Source organism: Coloeus monedula, assembly GCF_965178545.1.
Source record: "Coloeus monedula genome assembly, chromosome: 1".
Lineage (NCBI taxonomy): Eukaryota > Metazoa > Chordata > Aves > Passeriformes > Corvidae > Coloeus > Coloeus monedula.
In genome coordinates this window covers 14326250-14350874 of record NC_138781.1, presented here as the reverse complement: position 1 = coordinate 14350874, position 24625 = coordinate 14326250, and the positions used below count along the sequence as shown (strand labels likewise).

Genomic DNA, 24625 nt, shown 5'->3' with positions numbered 1-24625 from the left:
ATTCACACCTATTCAGCTTAACCCAACTAGACATTTGATCAGCTAAATGGCTCCTGAGGCTCTGCTGCCTATAATTACTACACAGGCACCTGATGGATCTGCAGTTCCTTCCCTTCTCTCTTCTGGTAACAGCCCTGCCTGTTCCAGCCATACCCCACCAAGCCATCTTGGCCCTGGCTCGGCGGGGTCTCCTGCAGACAGCTCTTCATTAAAATAAATATCCACTAATCAAACATGGTGCTCACCTTGCTCAGGGCCCCTCACAGCTGGCAGAGGGTATACATTTTCAGACATAAGAAGAATTCCAGTTTTTTATTTGGCCACTAAAACATGGGATTCCAAACTTGCTGTCTTAGACAAATACTATGGTTTTTAATACCCCTTTTTCTTTATGCCACTGCAGAGAATACACTGGTTTAAGCATGCAGAATTAGGGAAAACACATTTGCCACATGCCCCTACAACTGAAAACTCCATGCACATGTACACCAAAATTAAAATTAACAAACAGTAACTACATACAAGACTGAGTGAAATACTGAGTAAAAAAAAGATGGCGGTACTTTTTAAAAGTACCTTCAGTTGAGAATAAAGAGCTGTGTTCTTGCAACAATGTTCACTTTGAACTAGAGTGGGCTGTTCAGAGGACAACAGTTCAGTCCAGTGTTGCATAAAGATGAAACTATTACACAGGATGTTCAATTAACCTCCTTATTCCTTTTGCTCCAGGGACTCACTGTTTCAACACTCACTTAAGATACTTCCATAGCGGGTTTAAGACCCACTGTAAGAAACAGAATTAAAACTCATGCACGTACATTGTTCAAGAGCTGGTTGTGACTATTTCCAGCCCCTGCTGATGTCCAGCGCTATTTCTCAGGAACACGGGGCTGTGTCCGTCCTGGGCCCGCGGCGGCCGCTCCAGGGATGGACAAAGCAAGGCCACGGTCCGGCCTGGGCGGCCGCCAGAAAGCACCACTAATCCCATTTCCATCCATCCTCAGAGCCACAAACCAGCGTTCACTGAACACAGTCATTTATATGAAAGGGACTGAAAACATGGCACCTCTGCTCCCAGAGCACGTTCATCACTCAGCAGCAAGGTAAGTTACAGCCATAAAATCCAAGTCAGGAGAAAAACAAGTCCCTGCGATTTTGAGTGCTTTGAACTGTTTGTGGGTTTTTTCCATTTTAATGAGCAGCTGCTAATAGGGCTAACCAAATTTCTACAGCTTTAGTGTCTAATATAAATGTGTTTATCACCTGTGAAATTCAAGATGACTGAATGTGGAGTCTGTTTGAAGATGCTTAGCAATGCAGAAGCTATCCCCATGCAGGAGTGGTAATGGCATTCACTACAAACAGCAGCTTTGTGTTCTAAATTAGTGATGCAGCTTTTCAGTCCATAAGAAATTCATCCTTAGACTTGTTACAAGCATGATTGCACCAAAGCTTTTATGGCTGGATTGGGGTAGAACACAGGCAAACAGAACTGGGTTTGACCCAGCTGCCTTGAGCACTGACCGCCAAGATGCCGTGGCATCATCTGCACCATTGTGGGCCAGCACCAGGGAACTATTTGGGAACCTGCTCCATGACAAACTCCATGGTGCTGCAGTTCCCTCACCACAGAGCCCCAGCCCACGTGTGGACGATAGCTGTGGGACAGGGGAAGGGTCACACAAACTGCACAGAGTTAATTTAACTGTGTATGCACACACTTGGAGGGACTCCACTAGGGCGTAATTTTCTTATAATGGGATTTCAGATGCCTTGACATTACAAGGCAAGTCTTCATCTAAATGAGAGGCTACGGTAATAATCTAAAACCACCAGAAAATCTGATCTATAGGGAAAAGGAAGACCTTGTTTTATGTCTCAGGGCTCACCTATTCTGACAATGCTGACCTCCTCCTTTCCAGTTGTATATAAGGATAAACCCACCTCCCTCTCTCCCCAGAGTTCTAATATTTCTATGAATACCAAAAATTATAAAGTCATGTTTAAAAAAAACCCAAAACACACCCTTTCACACTTTTAACCTTCACATCTGAGTGAACCAAAAAGGCAGAAGTCAATCCCTTCATTTACACCAGAGGAAAGTGTTTTGCAGGAACTACATTTTGAGGAGAAATGGCAGCACCAAGAACATTACAACCTGAAGAGTCACAGGGTAGGGAAGAAGAGCACAGAATGGAAGTTACACACCGTATGGCTTGTTAGGTGCTTGTCCTGCATGCAACAGAAAGTACACAATTAAGTGAATAGCAGAAGAAGAGGTAACAAGAAATTTAACCAGATGGAGTATGTGAAATGTTAGAAAGGACCAAAAGCTCAATTTCCTCCCCAGAATAATTGACTCTGGGAAGAAAAATGAAAAGGAGGTGAATGTGGTCGATGTAGCAGGCAAAAAGAACATTTTTACATTCCATTTTAGGCACGCTGGAAAGTGAAATGATTGCAAAGAGAAAAGGAAAATGTATTTCATCAGGAAGGGCTCAGAATGCTACACAAAATATTTGGAACTGTTGTCACCGTGAGAGCACATAAGAGCTTAAGTACTCTCAGTTTCTGCTTTCTCCCCTTTTTGAGTGCAACACTGAAAAAGGGAGACAGCAGACAGTGTAAAATTAGAGATATAGATCCTTCCCTTCCACTGGCTTCTGAAAAAAACTCCATGGATGTTTAATGGATGTGCTGCCTTCCCAACTTCTTCATTCCCCTCCCTCTACTCTGATCTCTGCACTTCTTTTTTGCTACTGCCAGTTTCAATAGAAATAAGGATGAAAAAAGTAAGATGCATGTTTAATTATAAAATTAGTAGAGTATATGCTTTTCATTCTTTAATTACAGGCAAGTTCTATACTAGAAGCAGTTTACAAAAAAACAAGTAATGCTACTCTGCATGTTCACAGAGCTATTCTAATAAAAACAGTGATATTTATAGGCTGGGATATTTTAGGAGTATCTAATCTAGCTTAGCAAATATATTGATTTTAAGCAAACTGACTGCTGATTTGAGGAAATAGAAGACAAAGCCTCCCATGTCTCTCTCTGCAATCCAAAGATATTCTTCAGTCCTAAGAGCTGTTCTATTATGTATCCGCACATTTACAAAAAATTTTAAAAATCACTTGTTGAATAGTTTAAGCCAGTACTGGCAGTATTAGTAAGTAAGCAATCTTGCTGTCAAAAGCAGTTAAAAATTTTCAAGCTGCATTCTTGAAACTCCACAATCAAAGCAGCAGTAGATACACTGAGCAAGACTCAAACTGTGATTAACTGACTGACACACAGTGAGTTTGAAGTAACATGCAAAGGGGAAAAAAAGGAAAGAAAATGAAAGGAGATACAAACTGAGACTTAGAGACCAGCTTTACGTCCATAGTTTGGATTCTTGAAATTGTTAATAGGGCTCTTGTATATTGGATTTTCTTGCTGAAGTGAAAGAAATGGTCAATGTCGAATAATTCAACAGGAAAAGAAAAGCAACATTCTCAACTATCACTGAGAAGAAATCATGCTATATATAAAGAAAAGTGTTAGTAAATTTTTCCCCAGTACAAGATTAATTAATTTTCTTAAATAAAACCAAAAGGCTTCCTAGGACAATTAAAAAAAATATTATTCTTATCAAGCAGATGGGGGCATTGACTTCTACAGAAGTGTAGTGAAGGGTTTCTTCATTAGCAGACTCCTGACACTGCCCAGAGGCAGTGAGTGACTCCGTAGCCTATGAAAGCCTATAGACCATAGGCTTGTTTTTCTTGCACATTTTTCTGTTGGCAAAGAGCTGGGAAGATTTCAACAAACCAGCACCAGCCATGATTTTGTGACTTTATGGAAGTCTCCCAAGTAACCCTGTGTATTTGTAAGATCTCCTCAATGAGCACAAAGTTTTCTTCTTTGCCTTCTACAGAAATGACTCATCTTTGTAATAAATGTTTTAATCATATGTTGTAAAGCGTGATAGAACTGTAAAGCTGAGCTGTTCTGACACCATTACATTTTCTCTCTGACATGTTATTTAAATCCGAGTTACTACTCTCTTTTCTGCCTCGAGAAGTACTTCTCTAAGAGGACTGGTTACAATCTGAAACACTTAGAAGCACATGAACAAAAATCTTGTTTTCCCTCCACTACTGCAGTTTTTATATATAGGAAAGCTTGACTCACCGTATCCCACTTGGCATTCATCTTCTCCTTTTCAAATTTAGCAAATTCTCTTCTGTCGTGAATGATCATTAGTAGTTTCCAAATCAATAACAATGCAAGTCCAATAAGAACAATTCCAGCAACCACACCAGCTACAATGGGAATGATGTCAGGACCGCTGGGGCACTCTAGGGAACAAAACAAAGGAAACAGAATTTTACAAATTAGTAAAGGTAATGGATATCCAGAAGCTTTTAACATTTGATTTTGTACTGAAGCTAGTATTTTGAATATCAGATATGCCAATACTACTTTTCTTTCAAATAAGAAAATTTTTGGAGTATGTACATCCTGTAACATTCCAGCTTATTTTTATCCTTCTAATTTGTGTTTGATCTTAGCAACAGAACAACTTCTGTTCTGATGATAAAGTCGATACACTGCTAACCCTTTAAGCTATTTATCTACATATTAAGAGTAAAATAACTGGCAGTTGTATTTTAAACATTTAAGAGCTCCAAGTCAAAGGCAGTGGCATCTGGAGCACAAATGCTGATCAGCAGAACAGGCCCCACATACAGCAACACAGAATACTCTTAGTTGAAAATGACCCACAAGGATCATCAAGTCCAACTCCTGTCCCTGCATGGGACAGCCCCAAGAGTCACACCCTGTACCTGAGAGCATTGTCCAAATGCTTCCTGAACTCTGTCAGGCTTGGTACTGCAACCACTGCCCTGGGGAGCCTGTTCCAGTGCCCAACCACCCTCTGGGTGAAGAATCTTTTCCTAATACCCTAACCTAAACCTCCCCTGACACAACTTCAGGCCATTCCCTTGTGTCCTGTCACTTGTCATCAGAGAGAAGAGATCAGTGCCTGCCCTTCCTCTTCCCCTCATGAGGAAGCTGTAGACTGTGATGAGATGCAAAGTGATTTAAAGTGGCTGATACAGAAATAATAATCCTTCAAATTAAAAGCCAACTCCACTATTAATATAAAATTCCCAATAGTCACAAACTGAAGAAAGGTTTTTGTGGAGCTCAGTGCACAGACTTAAGGAGTCAGAAGCAAATTAATGCAATTCCTGTGCAATAGAACAACTGTCAACAAAGCACAGCTTCCCCCACATTGCAGACTCCTTATCTTCATAGCTGCCTCTGCAAGAGTGAGGGAAGTGGGAAGGGACACGACAAGGAATTCCTTGGGAGTTAAGGAACAAGTGTCTGCTCCACAGAATACAGCTCTACTGGCCAGAGCTTGTTCCTTCAGCACTTGTATGGCACAAAATTAAGGTGCCTCCTCGTACATGATGGGCTTGATTCACCTCTGAGCTAAGGCAACAGAAGTTTATACATGAAGAAAAGATTAGGCCTCAAAAGCATAGGACATGTATGGCTTGTCCTAGGAGACAGTGCTCAAGTTTCTCCCCTATACTATGGACTACATTTGTAAAGAATTTAAAACATTCTGAATTGAAGCAGTATTTATTTCTAAAAGCCCCTGGCCACTGGCCTGTGTTAAGTGATGATCATCAAAATTATCAACTCTGAAAATTCCTCAAGCATATAATACAGCACTAAATCTCTAAGGTGTGTATTTTCTATCAGGCTTATAAAAATCAGGAGACCACAAACTGCTAATGTACAAAACCATAAATTTTGTACTGTTAGATGCAACATCCAGTGATTCAAACTAACAATACTCTTGGTAAATAAATGGTAAATTACTGATGGAGCTATAGAATTGTTTTCACTTTTTTTTCTATTAGAAGATTGATCTATTAAGGATTAACTAAGCAAAATGCTTTTGGGATCTATTATTTAAGATACCTCAGTTAAGTAAAAGCAAAGGTTGCCAGCATAAAATAATTCAAGCAGTTTGCAACATGGTACACAATTTTATGTGGACTGATCCCAAATTATTCAGAAAAGGGAAAGAAAAAAGCAACAAAACCCCACAGACACCATTGTTTATAACCTGTAGCACAAGCCTAGTAAAAAAAAAATTATCAACCTTCATCTAAATAGGACTTGCTACAGGAGAGATAAAATAAGCCTGAAGGTACATCAAGTGCAAACAGGAAATGTTTCAACAAATATACATGACTGATTGACTTTCTGCTTTTAAAAAACAGAATCTGTTTCTGTCAGCCCAAGGGTTTGAAAAATCTAGATCTAGCAGACTTACATTTTTCTAAAGCCACTCAGACATGCACAACTATCACTCAGGGAACAGGTATCTGTTTCTGAATGCTTTCAACTCACCCCAATCAACCAGAGGTACTTTGTAGCACCCAACAACTGCACAAATTAACAACAAAGGAGGAACAGGCAACATCATGTTCCTACCTGGGGTCTCCACCACGTGGACATTGGCTTCACCATTTGAGTTGACAGAGTAAGTGAAGTAGAACCAGCAGTCATCAACATCCTTCTCTTTGCAGTGGGACAGGGGATCGGGCTGGCCGGGCTGCGGCAGCTTGTCCCGGCTCTCCACCCGCGTCATGTTGAAATGCATACATTCCTGGGAACACGTTTCCTTCTTCTCTCCCTTATCGAAAGCTCTGCACTGAACACAGTCCCTGGGGAAGGACAAAACAGAAGCAGTGCTTTTGAATGTGTTCATGGAGGATTTCTTGCATTTAATCTAAAGAAATGTTAAGGAGAAAATGTAAGGAAAAAAGCCCAAGAAAAACCAACCCTTTTGCCATAAAGGTTAGGAAAAAATAAATCAAGAGACGGCTTTTTATCAGTCAGAACATTTATGTACCTTGAGATTAACAAAAGCCCTTTTCACAAATTCCTCTTTCCCTGAATGACCTACAAGCTTCAAGGACAGAAAAAACCCCAAACTTTTTCAACACCTCTACCTGGAAAATGAATACTATCAGAAAAGGCACTGTAAGAACAGGGTATTTACAGTGGAACAGTGTCTGAGACACAGGTTAAAAAGAACAAACTGAGTGACAAGCTTTACAGTGGGCTATCACTGAAAAATTAATTGAAAAAAGTAGATTGAACAGGACTTTTATACTAGAAAGACCAAGGTTTTTCCTCAGCACTAAGTCAGTTGCACAGGAATCAGCTCAGCCACTAATCCTAAACTTATTTCAAAGTTTTCATACAGAAAATGCTAGGTTTCTAAAAACCTGGATTTCCAAAGGGAGGGATGCAAATTTCACTGGCTCACACAGGACTAGGTTTAGTTTTTGACAGTCAGGTTAGTCTTTTTTAATAGTATTTCAGAATAAAAGTTTTAATCAAAAAGCTTAGCTGTAGTTTTAACTATCAAAAGCTTTGTTTTGAAAATCCTCACATATAAACATCACTAACTCCAATGCACAGATGCTGGGACTTGGTTTTTTAGGTACGTACTTGTGCTCTGCACAGACACCAAGGCAAGTCTGACACATTTCACATGTGGGGCCTTGGAATTTGGGATCTGTACAGTTACAGGTGCCACATTCACAGGTTCCTCTTCCATTGCAAATCTGCCCATTAGATGCCATACATGGTGTAGTATCCAAGGAACAATCGCAGGCGCTGCCAGTGAAGTTGGGGAAACACTCGCACACTCTGCACTTGCAGATCCCGTTTCCTGTGCAGCCAAAAGGTATTGCAATGAAATCAGGTCTAGTACAAAACATAAAATCTGTGACAGTGAGAAATAAATTTTACCACCTCAGGGTAGATAAATGAAAAAGAAACCATGGTGGAGAGATAATGAAGACTAATGAATTAAGAGGTACAAAATAAATTTCAGCTCCTTGAAAACCTACTTGCAGGCATTTCTCCCCTTTTCCCATTCTCCTACATTTGGATTTCCTTTCATAAACAAAATAACAAGACTTGGGAAATCAGATCAAGAACAGTATAATGTGATGACCATATCCCCTGGTAGAGAACATTACAGCACTGCTTCAATTCACAATTTTGCATGCATACAGATAAATTGACTGCTCCTGTCTTTGTTATCTATCACTATACAAACGTATAAATCAAGACTTAAAAAGATGAGGAATGCACTGAGTATTCAAAACACAGAAAAATGAAACAGCTTTGCCTCCAGAAGACACCAATGTTCAGCTGCTGTACTTCTGACCTCACACACCCAACCCAACTTCATGCTCCTTACACTCCCAATACAGGAAACAAGATGCCTTTATCTTGGTCTGGATAACAAAGAAAGATCTTTGGCTACACCCCTCCTTCTCCACTGAGAATAAAGTGTTTCAGTCAACACTTTCCTGTCACCTATGTATTTTGTTTATTTCCTGTATATTCTGGAGCACCAGAACCTTTGCTCCCATCCCTTGTGGAACTGGTGGGCAATAGTGGATTCTAAGCAAATCAGACAAATGAGGTATTCTCATCACTCAGATCTTAGCAGCTTCTCTGTTTTATTTTTGTATCACAGACAACACTGAGGTAGTAGTTATGCTCCTACTGGATACTTCCACATGCAAAACAGCAAAATAATTTAGACATTAGCTGCTGAATGGTTATTTAAATTGCTTTTGATTTCAGGAATTAACTATCATCAAAGTCTTGCTTCAAGAGCTTAAGGGGTTTTTCTGGATTTTGCACATTCTAGTCTTCACTTACCTTTCAGAACAGTGTCAAGCAGTTCACTGGTATCCTGTCAAGCACCAAAGTCAAGCACTCACTATTAAAAGCAAGCTGAGGGCATTCTCTCTTTCTATTGACACAGTGGTTACACTGAGCCAGTATAACATTACAATCTCAGGACAGCTGTCTCAGCCTGCTTTACTGTAATACCTGAGGGTAACTCTGCAATAAACAGCAGAAGTCAAGTTCACTTTACACCCTTCTTGGACCTGTGATTCAAGGAAGGTGAAATGTGCATTAACAGACTACATGTTCAGAGGGCTGTTTAATTAATAGACAAGTGTTTGCAATCACTAAATCTGTGGATACTCTCATCTCTGGTATCAAGTGGCTATGATCTTTTAGCTAAGTATCCCTACTTCACTGGGTAGAGAAGATAGACCTATAAACTGCTGACCAGCTTTGCCTGCAGAAAGCTGAAGCATCTCTCACCTCCACAGATTAAACCATTTGATCGATCACAGTTGAAGTTGTCACATTCACAGTATTTGCCAGAATACACCTCATTGGTGTTTTCCCTTTTCTTGCACACACATTGTCCACAAATGCATTCTCCATTGTTACTGCAGATTTCTGTACTGTTCTCTCTCCTGCAGTAAGCATCCATGTCCTCACTATTTACTTCATCTGTGCTACATTCACATAGTCTTCCAATACGTCCTTCATTACATCTGCAAGGTAAAAACATGACTGAAAATGTAATCTTAATTGAAAGTCACACAAAAAAAGGCCACAAGAATAGCACAAAGAACAGGAGTAAAAGTGGCTACACTCTCAAGGGATGTTACAACTTAAACTTCAAATGAGGTTTCCAGCTGACACCTACGTACCAAGGCACTGAAACAAACTGGACTAAGCTGCTCTTATTCTGATTATTTTACCTGATATTCCAGGTGAGAAACTATGTGTCACTCCCTCTAACTAAACTGACATATAATCATTAATCCCTCTCTCATGTGACAGAACAATAATTATTTCTCAAGTGACAGCAACTGTTCACTGTAGCTGTTGTCATACTTCAATGAAAAGATTTCCTATGAATTAAGCAGGAGAGTAGATGATCTTCAGAGCTGCTGAGCTGAGATCTTCAGGGACCAGCACTTCTCATTATCAAGGGTAAGATATTGATGAGCAAATGGAGGTTGCTCTTGTTCCCATCAGTGATTGACAAAATGTTATGTGGTGTCCATCAGAGACAATAGATCACTGGGAAACTGCTGCATTTACAAAAACAGAAGGCTGTGCTTACCCACAGGCCAGTTTTTGCCCACAGGAAACCAAGTGGACACCAGTGACAGTGACACCAAGTATGAGAAGTCTTTCTACACATAGATGGGAAAATCTGGTATCCTTATTTAAAAAGGAACATCAAAAACTGACCTATATCCTTTAAAGTGCTGACTCAAGGCCAAATTTGAATTCTGACTCATACAATAATGCTGATCGAATGATCAATATTTAAGCATAGGGATTATTTGCAGAGATATGGCAGTATTTCAAAATATCCTAAAAGAAACAGGCCTGTAACAGCAATTATTGTCCTTTCACTAAAAAACAAGTAAACCCAAGTAAACCCTAATTAAGGAAACAAAGATCTTGCTCATATTTCTCTTTTAGAAAAATAAAGAAAGTATCTTTTTATTTACCTGCATGCACCACATTCAAATGTTCCATTTCCTGCATGGCAGGCTGGACTGTTAGGTTCTCCTTCACTTTGACACTGACACTCACAGATGAACTGGAGATTAATTTCCACTTCTTCAGTGAATCCCAGTGGTTTAATTTTAATTGTTTCATTTTGTTCTTTCTTTGGACATTCATTAGCTGTTATATTAATCTCAAATCTAACCTGCAAAAAAAAGACGTGGAGTACCATGTTACTAAGAGGAGTTTTGTCTATACAAATGCTGTGTTGGACACTTTAAATGCATTTTGTATTTGAGTAGCAGCACATATACTCTGAGTTACCTCATCTCCAATTGAAATGTTAGAGCACTTCCTTCCATCTTCTTGTGTGTCATTCACTCCATTCTTGCAGAAAGACTTGTAACTGATTGTCACTCCTTTTGGTAGCTTAGTATTTTCCAGGATAACCTCTGAAGAAAGGGACTGAAACAACAGTTATTACCTAACTTCAAACTGACTTGCAGAAGCATTTTGCTAAAGAACAGACATTATACAGCTACGTCCAGTCTAAGCACCAACCCCACAGGCACACTGGAATTATTTAAGTTCCAATGTGCTGAGAAACACCAGCCCAGAGCTGCCCAAAGTCATGCCGTGGTGACCCCTTCTCATGTCTGAACCTGTTACAGGGTCAGGGCAGCTTTCCACAGATGTTGGAGGCACTTGTTTACCTCATCTACCCCAAAGGAGAAGTGAGGCTCATTTATACACAATGCAGCAATGAAGAAAATATTTTGGGATCAACCCAGCAAAATGGCCTTTTTTGCTAACACTTGGAAAGAAGATAAAAGTGGAGATACTAAAGAAACAGTGTGGGTTTTGGTTGTGAATTTTATTTTTTGAAATGGAAAACGTGGATGATAACTCTACTTTGTAATGCCATTTTAAATGGCTTTAAGAGCGTATCTTTTTACTCGTCTAACCTCTTATTGCCATAGAGTCTGAATGTTTAGTGTGGTTTTACAGCAATGGAGTATATTTATAGTGTACTATACTAACTAATCCACCTTGGGATCTCTGCTTGAAAAACTTAGGAGCAAGAAAAATTAATACATCCCGAATAAAGTGTGAACTTACATTGTATGCATCAATGATCAGCTGAATCACGTTGCTGGAATTTGAAGACAATGTTCCCACTGCTGATTTTGGTATCAGATTTTTCAGTTCCTTTCAATATTTACAAAAACAGAAGGAAAATTACCATCTTATGAGCAAACAAAGTATAATTTATAATATAAATGGTGATAAAATGCGTTAGTGGATTAACTAGTCAAGATCAAGTACTTCAGAAAATAAAGCTGTGTTGCCAGAAATGATCACAATTTTTGAGGTTATACACAGCCCTACTAGCACAAACATGCAGCCTTTTCTTCTCCTTTGCATTTTCACTCTGCATTTGGCAACAGAATACTAAGCCCTTCTCTTGTACAAGTTGACCACACACAATCTCTCTTCAACCACACTTAGAATACATTAAAAATAGGCAGGCATCTTTTTCCAACAAAAAAGAAAAACCAATTTGAATACAGTTTAAAAAAGAACCCCAAAACCAAAAAAACAGATTAAAAGAAGGAAAAATATGCATGTCCTTTACACAGTCATTTCCTATTGCACAATCACATCCAGCAGTTTAGTTAATTTTAAACATGGGGTATATAAATAGAGCACAAGAGACAAAATATGTTCTTTCATAAGTATGTCCCCTGATTCACTGTCCACACCCCACTCAGCAATTTTGCTGTAAAAATGTTCACAAAAATTAGAACTGCAAATGTGTTCTCCACTCCCTCATACCTATGAAGAGCAGTAAGGAGAAGGGGCACTTTCTCATTGGAAATTACACACACAGTCAGTTCTGATTTGAACAAGTAAAAAAGCTTAATAATAATGTATGTGGGTAGCAAAATATTACTTCCATGATCACTTATTTTCACAATTATTTTAATTTCAAATAAGGCAATTTTAATGACTTTAGAGTAATTTCTTTACCTTATAGACTGCCTGAAACTCTTCAGTAACAGCAAAGATTGTCTGAATATTGTTCTCACTAAGTTTCTGTACCAGATGAGCAATAGAGGGATAATCCTAAAAAATCAAGCATAAAATTAAATTCAAATTTGAGACACACTTCTAGAAAATAAGCAGAAAGACTCTGACATCATAAATACAAATAATCTTAAGAAACATACATACAACTCCTACCTACCCAGCTCACATCACAATTCTAAAGCAAAACAACCTCTGAAAACAAACAGGCATTGGTAAGATTTCATGAATGCCCCATGAAGACAGGTGTTTCTTCATAGACATTATCACATTCCATGTCATATATAAAGTTAAATCCTTGATCTTAATATTCTCAGAAAATTCTCTTCAGTCCCTCAAAACCACTACTTCTTGCAGTGTTTCATAAAGAAATGATGAAATAAAACTGAATTAATTTTAGGTTTTTATTGAACAATTTTCACTCAAAGTTAGGAATATTATGAACACACAAACTTGGTAAAGCTTATTGTGGTTACCCCCATCTGGTAAATGTTTCTCTTTCCACTTTTTGCCTAATCTCCCTTTCAATAAACCATGAAGGCAATGTTAACCATACGTGTACCAGGAACTTTGCATCATAAGATTTCAGTCTTAAAAAACTATTCAAGGAGATATTTGATAGTATTTTTCACACTAGTAAACTATTATGAACATGAAGACTGGTGAAATTATAAAATAATGGGACAGCCACCACAGTTTTCCAGTGGACATACAGGCCATTCACTTAAGAGTTCGACTATGACCCTTATGCATCCCTTCCAACTCAGAATATTCTGTGATTCTGTGTGATATGCAGGAGTATTAGTTATCAAAAAGGTTAAAATCCAACAACACATAATCATAGTATGAAAGTTGCCATTTCTTGAAATTTTCCAGTTAAGACTGGATTAATTCTTGCACTTCAATTCTTTAGTTAAGCTAAAGTCACTTGATGGAAACAGATACATTTTCTGAAACATAATGGTCTGAAATTTTATCTGATGACCCAATGAGATCTTTTGAGCTTAAGCATCATAAAATATTCATTTCCCTAGAAGATGATATAAAGACTTACGTAATAGTGGCTCATTGTGTACACATTATTTTCCAGATGACATTTCCCATCATTTGGTAGAACAATTCCACCAAGTTTACCATCTCCTGCAAAGTGGAATCCAGCATCCGTGGAAAACACTAATAGCCTTGTAACATTCCTCCAGCCAATTTGTTCCTTGGGAAAAACAAAACCAGATTTTAGTATTTTGTACCAATTTATTTTAAAGCATTGGGGACCAACACTTGAGAGAGAAATGCATGGAAAAAGTAGACAGATTTAGGAGAAGCCACACTGCAGTGTCACCATGGAAAACACTGATTCATGCAAACCTTGGAAGCACTTGCATCTGCTGCAGGTTTTTCATCAAAGGCAAGAAAGATTCTTTTTGGGACAGACCCTGCTCAGTTCTCATTAGAGTATCTGAAGAGGTTTTAGAAATCAGGCCCATCAGCCCAGCTCTTCAGTGCCAAGTCCACTGCCATGCCATGACCAGGCAGCCCCAGGACACTGGTGTGCAGTGTCGCTACAGTACTGAACTGCCCAGCATTAGGCTCTGAAGAATCATCAGGCTTTGCCCACCTAGTGCAGATCTGCACCCAGCACAGTGCTTGCCAGAGGACTGGCCCATGAGCATCCTGGCCCACAACTGCAGGGCCTAATTATGTAAGCTTTCCTATTTTTAAAATTTTTTCCATGGGGCTGAAGCCCTAGCTAATTTCAGGAGAGAAGACCATGTAAAAGTGTAATATAATACCAGTTGCCACCAAAAAAACCCTAGAAGGCTCATGATTAACACTGCACTTTTAAATTAAGAATCCAGATCATTTCAGAAAGTCTTGAATCCATTGATCAACAGCAAAAATAATGTGGTAACAAAGAAATAAACTTGGATATCGCTTTTTTGGGAATCCATTTTGTACAGGTGCATAGAATAGTCTCTCAAAATGACAGAAACAAAGAATCCTTAGGCCTCCAAAAATAAATAACAGTTTTCCATCTACTTCTGTCTGAGAAACTAGTAGAAGTCACAATACACCAGATTTCTGCAACCACAATTACAAGGAGCTTACAGACCTTTAAAGTAATCTGAGAACAACTGCTTACTCAGGATTTCATACACTTTTAAGCAGAACCTGACTCTTACTCTACAGCAAACTTAAAAATCTTTGTCTCTGTGTGCTGTGATCACGAGCTCTATTTGGCACTTTCGCATTTCCCAGTTTCATTCACTCACTAGAGCTCTTCCTCACCTACCCAGTCTTGCTTGCAGGAGGTGACATAATCAAATGCCAACCACCATAAAACACTAAGGCTGCATTCAAACAATTTTGTCTAATAGAGCAGTAAAAAAAGAGTAATACACACTTACCCCACAAACTGCAACCTGCATGATTGCATCAAATCCACCTTCAGGAGAATCTAAGTTTCCAGAAATGTGCTGTTTACCTACAAGTTCATTGAATTTGTTTCCTTCACTGGTAAGGCTAAGCACATTTTTATAGCTAAATGGACTTGTACAGTTCTGGTCCCCTGTACAAGGATTTCTGAGTTTGGCTGGTGTTGTACTTATATAAGGCATCACAGTTTTCTCCACAAAAGAGCCAAAACCTAAGACAGAACAATAAAATCCCTGTAAGTTGAAGAATGGAAGTCTAATTTGTATTATGACACAACAGAATTCAAATGCAATATAGCTGAACTGACATCAAAAATAGCTCTTATACTTGTTTATGTCTCACCTTCTCCATCAACACCAAATACTTTTATGCTGTTCAACAGGTTCTGTGTATTAGAACATCTGCCATAATACTGCTAAACTGAGAAAAAAAATTACTCTTCATATACAGTCATGTGAAAAACATCAGGAAGGAAACTTTGAGAGTTTACTTATTGTTTTTCTAGAATAGGCAAATCTTTCTTACCAATCCGAAAGTCTGAAGTTATTTTTTCCATCTCTAACATCAGAGCTGTTCCAAGACTTTTCACATTCTCTAAATCATCTTTCATAGAATAGGAGAGGTCCATAAGATAATAAAGGTCAATAGGATAGTCTTCAGCTCTCTTGAACTTTAATGAAAATGTTTGGGGTTCCCCTGTTCCAGAGATTAAACAACAAATAGAAACCATTAAAAATTCCACAACTGCACTGGCAATAAAAATGCCTTTCTAAGGAAAGGTTTGTAAATATTTATGAAGGTTTTGAATTAGAGGCAAGTGATTTTTTTCTCCTGTTAATTGAAATACTTAACATCGAATTAGGATGAAAAAAATGTCAATGAGTGTTTCTTTCAAATGTTCAACTTCATATTTCTGAGGTACTTTATCTCCCCACAGAAAATATTAGCCTGTCAAAAAACAAGCTTCTTGTAGTTGCTGCAATTTCAAATCTTAAAACTTGCAGTCATTCTAACAAGGTTCTGGTAAGACCTAATAGCACAAATTTTCAACATCTATTTTCATCCAAAATGACTTCAGTAATTCTCAGAAGTTAACAAACCACATTGTTTCAACAGGTTTATAAAAGAAAAATTAGTTCTGGATGAAATATTGCAAGTTGCTTTGCATCTACCAAGCTCAGAGCACAGAAATGGCAGCGAGAGAATGGCAAGTTACTATGTGCTGTGATTGTGAGCCCAGACCCTGCATTTTGCCCATAGAAGAATGTAGTCTCACTCTGATGCTGAGAGACAGTGCAGAAGAATTACACACACATACCACACACCCCCTTTCCCAGAAAATGGAACAATATTCTTTTGCCTATTATATATATGAAATAACGAATAGAATCAATAGGATTTCCTGCTCCCCTCAGTCATTGAACTTAAATGGTAGTATTGCTGCTGCTTAAGTTTGCTTAATAATAAGGAAACATTTGCTAAACATCAGCAAAATCAGAAAAGTGAGAAAACCATTAAATGGGCAAGTGAACACCATATGGATCATACAGCTATATAATATGGTTTTCACAAAAAAAACCCCAACAAAACAAAGGGGGAAAAAAAAAGCCATAGTACAAAAAACAACCACAAAAATCTGTTTAGATTTTCCTTAGCTAATATTTCGAAAACCCTGTACAGAAAGCAAGTGTCCCCCTCTGCAAGCACATGGTCCCTCAGAGAACTTACACCAAGAAAAGTGCTTATAAACAGAGTAACAATCATTTGGGTAATTAGATTCTGGTTGCCCAGGTCTCTGCTATGTTCTGATCAAGAAACCTCTGTGTCAACAGAAGAACAATAATTTGGTTTGAAGCAAAAAAGGTCACATTAGAAATAAATAGGAGCCATATCAAAATTGCAAAATAATTTTCATTACTTTCCTCTCTGCATCACACTGAGCCTGCTTAACATCACCTTCCAATTATTACTGCAACCACCACTGAGCAGCTGATCCCAAATACAAGTTCTGCTTCCAGGAAAATACAAGGCAGCTGTTCAACGAGTCTACAGTACCCAAGAACTCTCCTTAAGGACAATCTCCATTGTGCTCAAGTGAGCCACTAGCCTTGTTCCTCCCCTGTCCCCCTCACTTTATCACAAGATAAAGTTCTCTTTAGGGGCTAGAAATGGTACATAACTACTTTGTTTTTTTCATTACTGTGGTCCTGTGTCCACATCTTTAGCCTCTGGAAGGTATTTTATGTAGCAATCCGAAAATTGTGCTGCATAACTACAAAACCACTTTGTTCAGACACACAGACTTCATGTAACAGCAGCACTTCAAGCAAAAGGAAATGCTCTCATCATTTAACTTTAAGTTTTTGCTGACTCCTCTACTTTCATCCTATGAAGCACAGTGTAGAAAATCAACTACAAAATACTGAAAACAAAACAATTTTACATTTCTGATATATCTATCATTCCATGTTGTATCAATTTTCTCCTAAGTTCTATTGTAAAAATAGAACAAGTGATAATATCTAATCTTTCTTAAAAATCAAACAGTATTTGGAGTATCTAAACACCTGGAGCTGAACTCAATGGCTCTGCTATCATTCACACTATCTGAACAACAGTCATTTCTGTAACAAAATGGTTACACATTCAAATCAAAACATGCAGATGCGGTGGTGACAGAAAAACCATCCCAAAAGTGGGACAAAACTGTCCTTACCGACTCTTAGATGCAGTGCTAATTTCTGTGGCTGGATCTGTGTAATGGCTTCTGGTTTCAGTTTCTCTGCAGCACCTTTCTTACGATTCGTTACTTCTCTATTTTCGAGCACCTGTTTGCTGCCTCTGGGATTTTCTATATCTTCCATAGGGCAGCCTTTACTCTTCAGTGCTGCCAAGTCATCACACCGGGCAGATGTTGGCTCTCCTTCTTGCAAAAAGTCCTAGAAAACACAAGCAAAAGAGTACTAAGTTTACAGCTATGTGCAAATTGTTATATTCTTCCCACAACTGCTCTTCCTACAATGATTCCATCTTTTTTTTTTTTCCCAAGTTCAGTAATAAAACACATAGTCTTGAAATATATTAAATTATACTAAATACATTCAGTGCCTACTATTTACTCCAGGAGTTTGCATCTACTTATCTGTGTATAAGATAAAAGTAAGATGAAAAAAAAAAAATAAAGCCCAATGTCACCTCCATCAGAAGTGGGACATCTGTTTAAATTGGCTACTCTAAAAGCGACTGGAAGTGGAAAAACATTTTCACATAGTTGCCAATAATGTGAACCTACTTATATAGCCTGCGTTTAACATTCTTTCCTTTTTAATTAAGCTTATGCAAATGTACTTTGGTACTCCACAACAAAGTAATAGCTATATGCTGACATAGCAGGGCAAAGACAGACAACTCTTATTTCGGGGAAATTCCATCTGAAAGCAACACCCATAAGCAAGACCAATCCTTAACTTTGTTCAGAACAAATTATCCTTACCTCAAACCTTAAGAAAGCTTTAACCTCAAATATAAATAAATAAGGCTTCTACTTGAGAAACTTGACAATTCTGTTTCTGCCCCCATCCCCAAAATATGCATATAAATAAATGTATACTAAAGCTTGTTGGTTTTTGATGACACAGACCTACAAGAAATCTGACAGCTCAAGGCCAAATTATAAAATTCGTCAGTTTAATTAAATGTTGCAAATTTATAAGCTGGTTTGGTGAATAGTAAGTAGGCAGTATATAGAAATAAAGATACATTATCATCTCCTAGCAAGAAACACAATTTCTCAGTTTCCAATAACAAACCAAAGAAGAGCTACAGAAAACATTTTCTTCTCTTTCTAACCCGAAGAAGATACATCAGCATATACTGCTTGTACCTTATATTTTGTAGTTTCCTGAACTTAATTTTTCTTAAGAAAATACTTTTTGTTTCATAATGAAACAAACCACCCACTCACACAAACCTATCTCCTACTCCTCAAATCTACCAACAATAGAAAACTAAAATTTGAAAATCTTTCTTTTAGAAGAAAAACCCCCTTCAATCTCTTTCCCTACTCCACCTACATCTGTCTAAAATTAGCTCTTACTCTAATCTCACTAGAAGAATATAATTAAGCATACCCAGACAGATTCCACGTTGGAGCCATTTTAAGTAACTATGAGACGGCCTATAGGTTCTGTATACACTTAGGATTCAGAAAAGGAGAAGTAAACACATTGTGAAAAACATCTATACTCAAACCAGAAAATCACAGTATTTGATTTTTTAAGTACAAGTAAGTATTGAATTGAAGAACTAGAGGAAACTACTATTAATGAAAACAGACATTTCTATACAGAAGTTTGAAACCAAGGGAAAAAACCGAGCCATAAAAAGAATTTTGCAACACTTACTGTTTTTTTACACCAGCCACAGTTCGGTCCTGCTTGTATACATTCTCCACATGACTTTGCATTAGCTTTTATGCAGTCACTTCCACCTTGCCAGGAACACAAAGAGGAACACAAATCCGTCACTTCATTTATAAAAAGGTGTTTACAACAACAGCATTTCACTTTGTTTCATTATGGCTTTGTAAATTAAGTTCCAACTACAAACAGGTCATTAACATGAGATATGACTGACCTACTGCCATTAGCACTTGTCTAGTGAGGATGTATTTATCCACCTAAGTAACTGCTGAACAGACACAATTTTAAAGCAGCATTGAAGTACCGCAGTGCAATCAGATAGTGCCTTACCTTGCTGAGCAAATCCATGCCATATCAAGCAACAGAGAATGCCAGCACATGTGAGCCATTTGAAATTAGCCTGGAAGACAAAACCAAAAAACCAAATTGGATGATTTGTTGTAATGAGTAAGCGGGAAAAAAAAATTCATGAAGCTGTGGACATATAACTGTGTTTCAGAGGAGACAAGGAACACGGAACAAATGCAAATCAAATTATCTTAGTTGCACCAGCTGGACAGTTTTGCTCCAATACAAACCATGTTTGTGGGCTACACTGTATTTAGAAGACATCAAACAGGGTAGCTTCTCAAATTATTTTGAAATGCTCTTCTGCTAGGTAAACCAGCAAGCTATGAGAAATCTGAGAATGCTGCTCACTTGGGGGGAAGAACCCAAACCAAGCTTTTTAACACCTTATAAAAAATATTCATGCTCTGAATGTTATCGGAGAGAGACTTCTAAATAAAGATACCACAGCAGTACAGGACGGAAACAGAGCTTCTATACTCACACCTCTGTTTCAAGATAAACACCAAGGCCGTTCACAAAACATTTTTTTTGGAATCTTCAAAGGGCATTTTACAGACTTACTCTGCACTTTATACAGCAAACTAGAAATTTCCTCTCAAAATATGCACCATAAACCATCCTTGATATAAACTCTGCCCCTATTTTTTCTTCTTTAGACCACAAAAAATTAATGGATATCACTTATATCAAAGAAAAAGCTTTAAAAATATTAATTAAAAGGCTAAATTTTTCTAATTTTTTTCTACTTTAATAGCAGGTAGTCAGCCTGAGTCAGTTGTCACATCTTTTAAATTTTGATACTATTTTAAATTGTATTTTTTATTCATTATAAGAATTCTGAGAACTTAGATGATAATGGCCAGTTTTCCTTGACATCCTAAAATGTTGTTGCTAATTAAAGCCTTTTAAGTCATCCTGGAAACAAAAGTATTCTTTCTAACTTTTTGTTCTAACAAATATCTTGCAGTACAGCTAAGGACAAGTGAATTTGGCAGAATTTCCTAAAACGAACATGTTATTTTTCTAGAAGATGTACTATTTTTTGCATAAATGATCAACAAAGTAAGCAATGCTCAAATTAGTACAGCAGTTGAGCTTTGGGTTTTGCACACTGATCTGGGGTTGAAACACAGTTGTTAGTTTGCACATCCAGCCAGAATTATCAGAGAAGGGATGGCTACTCCAAAATCTTATGGGGAAAGTTTCAAACAGAAGCCAACCCTTTGCTAACAAATTGTATCCAACAACAGTATTATATGGCTCATATTTTTCTGATAAATCATTTTGGCTCACTCTTCAGTGGATGCTGTGGTGAGAGGACAGGCAGTGGAGTTTAGACACAGGAGAATTAAGAGAATATGCTGTTGAAATACTTTAATAGATGTTATGCATAAGCATATAAGAAATTACTGGTTAAAAAAGAGGAAAAATTCAACTGTGAATCATATCTTACTTAATTTTTGAACACTACTTATTGCATATATGCAACTCCAATTTCTCTCTGCACATTGCTGCAAGTGACCAGTCCTTCACTCACAAAAACTCTCTTCCAGAAACACTCTTTTATTAAGCCCCTCTATAAGTGATCACTTAAGTTCATTCTGTGCAACCACAAACCGTGATCAGAGGGGAATGGTGACCCAAGGAACGCGAGCAAGTGGAAGACAGATGAAGGGACTGAACCAAGGCTTGGAAAGGCAGTGGTTACATGGTTAGGAGCTCACCTACCAAAGTAGGAGTCTGGACAGCAAGGTCTTACCAGACTGCTCAACTTCTAGGTTCCTTCTCTCCTGGTTTTATGGTATGTAGTGTTCAGTAAACCTTGCTTCCCTCAAGTGAAAGGGTATTTTGTTACCTGAGAAGCAGTTTTGCTTTTAGTACAGCCCAGAACAGGGTGGGTTTTTCAGTAAGAAAAAAGCCAAGCTACTGGCACCAGTTGAATACCATCTTTTCTGCCAGCCTAGATGAGAAAATTATAAACAGTTCACCTTTTTAGGGCAGACTGAGAGTGGATGCACAGCAAGTCCTCACGGACTATATAAATAAGTCAGCAAAGATGTGACACAGTGCTAAAGCTATGATTAAGACCACTTGGAAGACAAACGTTCCAGTGGAAATGCATCCGCACGATGAAGGCAGCTCTGGGCACAGCCTCCCGGTAAAGTTAACAAGGAAAATGTCCTTTTCCATATATGGCTGCGCCAATGCCTCTCCCGGAGCGAGGCCTGCCCTCCTACGCACTCAGCTCAGCTCAGCTCAGCTCAGCTCGCTTCCTTCACCTCCACAGCTTAACAGCTTTCCCAGCTGCCGAGGGCTGGGAAAACACGAGCAGAGAGCTGCTAGTTTGGATTCAGTTCTGACTGCTGTCCAATGCAAGCAAAGCCATGCACACACCCTCAGCCTCCAACCCTCCTGCCGGCCGCTGCAGCGACAAACGCACTCCCCTGCAAGTCCCCAGGCATCACCGGGAACTGCCCTCTCGCAGGTTTTCCACCGAGGGCATAAACCCAAACAAGTAATTCCCGAGTACACTAGATGGCCAAAGCAAGCCTTTGGAAACCCTTGGTGGAGCTACAACTACATGTCGTGTCAGTGTTCAACCACAGATGACTGCAACAGAAAAAAACCGCAATTGTTACAAGAAATAAATTAATATTTTTATGCAACATTTAACTATTTTCTATTATACCTGTTCTCCCCTTTCTAAATCCTTGAAAAATATTCCAGAATCCTTGAAAAGGTGGGTTTTTTTCTCCTGTAAAAAAGCAGCTCAAAGCCAAGAGACCAAAATCTCTTTAATATTTTTTTAATCACCATTTGGATCCTTTTAAAAAGGCTGCAAATGGTGCGCTGTTGAAAAACTCATTTTAAAATTATTTCTGCATATTTGTGAACTATACTCTAGTTTTGTTAAATATTTTAGGAAAACAAACATGGACATAACCTTGAATGTTTGGATTCAATGCTTTCCAAGTTGTTTTTTTTTGCTAACTGTCTCGACAAACAGCAATGCTTGAAGAAAATTTTTTATTTATCAAATCAGCTTTGATGGAAATTTCTGGAGCTTTTACTTTGAAATGAGAGACTCATTAACTGACAATTGAAAAAAGGGTTATTTTTCCATAGAATTTTGAATTTGCAAATTAAGTATTTAGAACCTTCACATTCTGCTAATCATCAAGATATTTAGAAATTAACCACTCCACAGTACTCAAGCCTTTATAGATTTATTTATTGGAATGGCAATAGCATCTCTGCAGAAAATTAACCAGGCAAATGGGATCAAGGAAAAAAGATATTAAAACAATATTAACAACAACGTGTTAGGTTGCTGCAGTATTATGCCCCTCAACTGAGCTGCTTCTCATCTGACCCAGTAATCCAGTATCCACCAAGCTGATGGCAAGCAAAGGAAAACACTGCATGGCATCTGCCCCTACTGCATTCTGAACTGTGCCTTGCTGCAAAGCTTTCCACTGAAACACACAATGACCACAGGGGAAACATTTCAGTGTGCAGTAAGAGCTGACCTGTTGTGCACACGCCACTTTTTGAGGCAGTATCCAGACAGCCAACTTACTCATATCCCCACACACCACTCTAATTGCACTTATAAACCTGGAAATGAATATGCAGCTCACACTTTCGGACTTGTGTTCACGCTTCCCACAGCCTGACACCTCTGCATGAGCTGTGCTTTCATGGGTTTAAATCTTGGTTCAGAAATGCTGGATGGAATTGATTCCTCCTAGAGCTGATGTTTACAGCCACTTTCATGCAGTGCAAGGATGGACAGTCACTTAAAAGAGCTGCCCCATGCTCCTTGTTGATTATTTGCTCTTGTTAATCAACCTCCTGGCTGATTATTCTTACTCATTTCCTTTTTGATTGATACCAGTGTTACTGTAGCCACCAGGAGAGCTGGAGCAAGAAAAGGTCTGTCTGAAACTAATCCAACACAGAAAGGGTCTTGTTTCTTCTACCTGGGTACAAAACAGCTTATCCTGGCGTGGCAGAAGTGGTGAGATGAGGATGGAGAAAAAGAGAACTTGGAGGGGGCAAGGAAGCAAAAGCTCCTGCTGCTCAGACACAGCCCATGGTTGTGTGCTGGACTACACTGGTCACACAGCCAAGCCCCCACCCGCAGGCATGAAGGCTCTGGTTAAAAAAGGAGCAGGAAGAGACACGTTTCTAAAATAAGCAGAATGAAATAGTCTCTGGAGACGCCTGTTTCAGGACTTGATGGCTACCCTGCTAAAACAGTTCCTTCTTCCCTCCCTCCAGAAGGTTTCCTGGCATTAGCTGAGGGCCATACTTTTCAGCATGTATTTTATGGACTAGCAAAATGAATCCCATTGACATTTCTGAAAAAAAAGTGGGGGGAAAAGAAGGGACTGAAGAAACCAAACAACCTTTGTGACATGGGACAGCAATTACACAGACATTACAAACCTCTAGCAATGACCTGCAAATACTCTTGACAGCAAAACTCACACAACAGATGTCATTAATTACAATCCCCAATTTAGCTGGATATGCAACAACTCTAAACATATCTGCTTATACAACTATTCACTGTAAAAAAGCAATTCACTATAAATGAAAGTGGTAAAATGGTATCTTACTGTTCTATGTTGAGAGAAGCATACTGCTGAATAAGACACCAATACAAAAAAAGTTTTACACAAAGGAGTTACTTTTGATTAAAACTTCCATGTCTGTGGTATAGATTTTCCCACAAGTCTTAAATTGGTAATTCTTCATTTATGACCTTCACAGCTATCTTATTTACTTAATCAGTGTTAATGTGATACTGAAGTACAGTTGGAATACACTGCACAATAAATTCCAGGACCACCATTAAGAAACTACATGATGCATTCCTCATTAAACAAGCAGAGATT

General features: G+C 38.4%; 1 protein-coding gene across 2 annotated transcripts in view; it reads right to left on the bottom strand.

Annotated features, from left to right (window-relative positions):
* Window positions 1-24625, bottom strand: part of ITGB1 (integrin subunit beta 1) — a 43169-nt gene that overhangs the window by 3770 nt on the left and 14774 nt on the right. Inside the window, exons 2-16 of one of the 2 annotated variants that reach the window (XM_082285216.1) lie at window positions 19701-19770; window positions 19353-19438; window positions 17666-17888; window positions 15475-15645; window positions 14922-15160; window positions 13571-13726; window positions 12460-12555; window positions 11548-11637; window positions 10753-10893; window positions 10431-10633; window positions 9217-9455; window positions 7531-7753; window positions 6505-6737; window positions 4177-4343; window positions 3358-3438 (exon numbers count right to left, since the gene is read on the bottom strand). In XM_082285216.1, the coding sequence (XP_082141342.1) occupies window positions 3364-3438; window positions 4177-4343; window positions 6505-6737; window positions 7531-7753; window positions 9217-9455; window positions 10431-10633; window positions 10753-10893; window positions 11548-11637; window positions 12460-12555; window positions 13571-13726; window positions 14922-15160; window positions 15475-15645; window positions 17666-17888; window positions 19353-19438; window positions 19701-19770 (2412 nt within the window). In that variant the 3' untranslated portion in view covers window positions 3358-3363. The remainder of the gene's footprint in view (window positions 1-3357; window positions 3439-4176; window positions 4344-6504; window positions 6738-7530; window positions 7754-9216; window positions 9456-10430; window positions 10634-10752; window positions 10894-11547; window positions 11638-12459; window positions 12556-13570; window positions 13727-14921; window positions 15161-15474; window positions 15646-17665; window positions 17889-19352; window positions 19439-19700; window positions 19771-24625) is intronic. The other variant, XM_082285217.1, reaches the window with a different exon arrangement.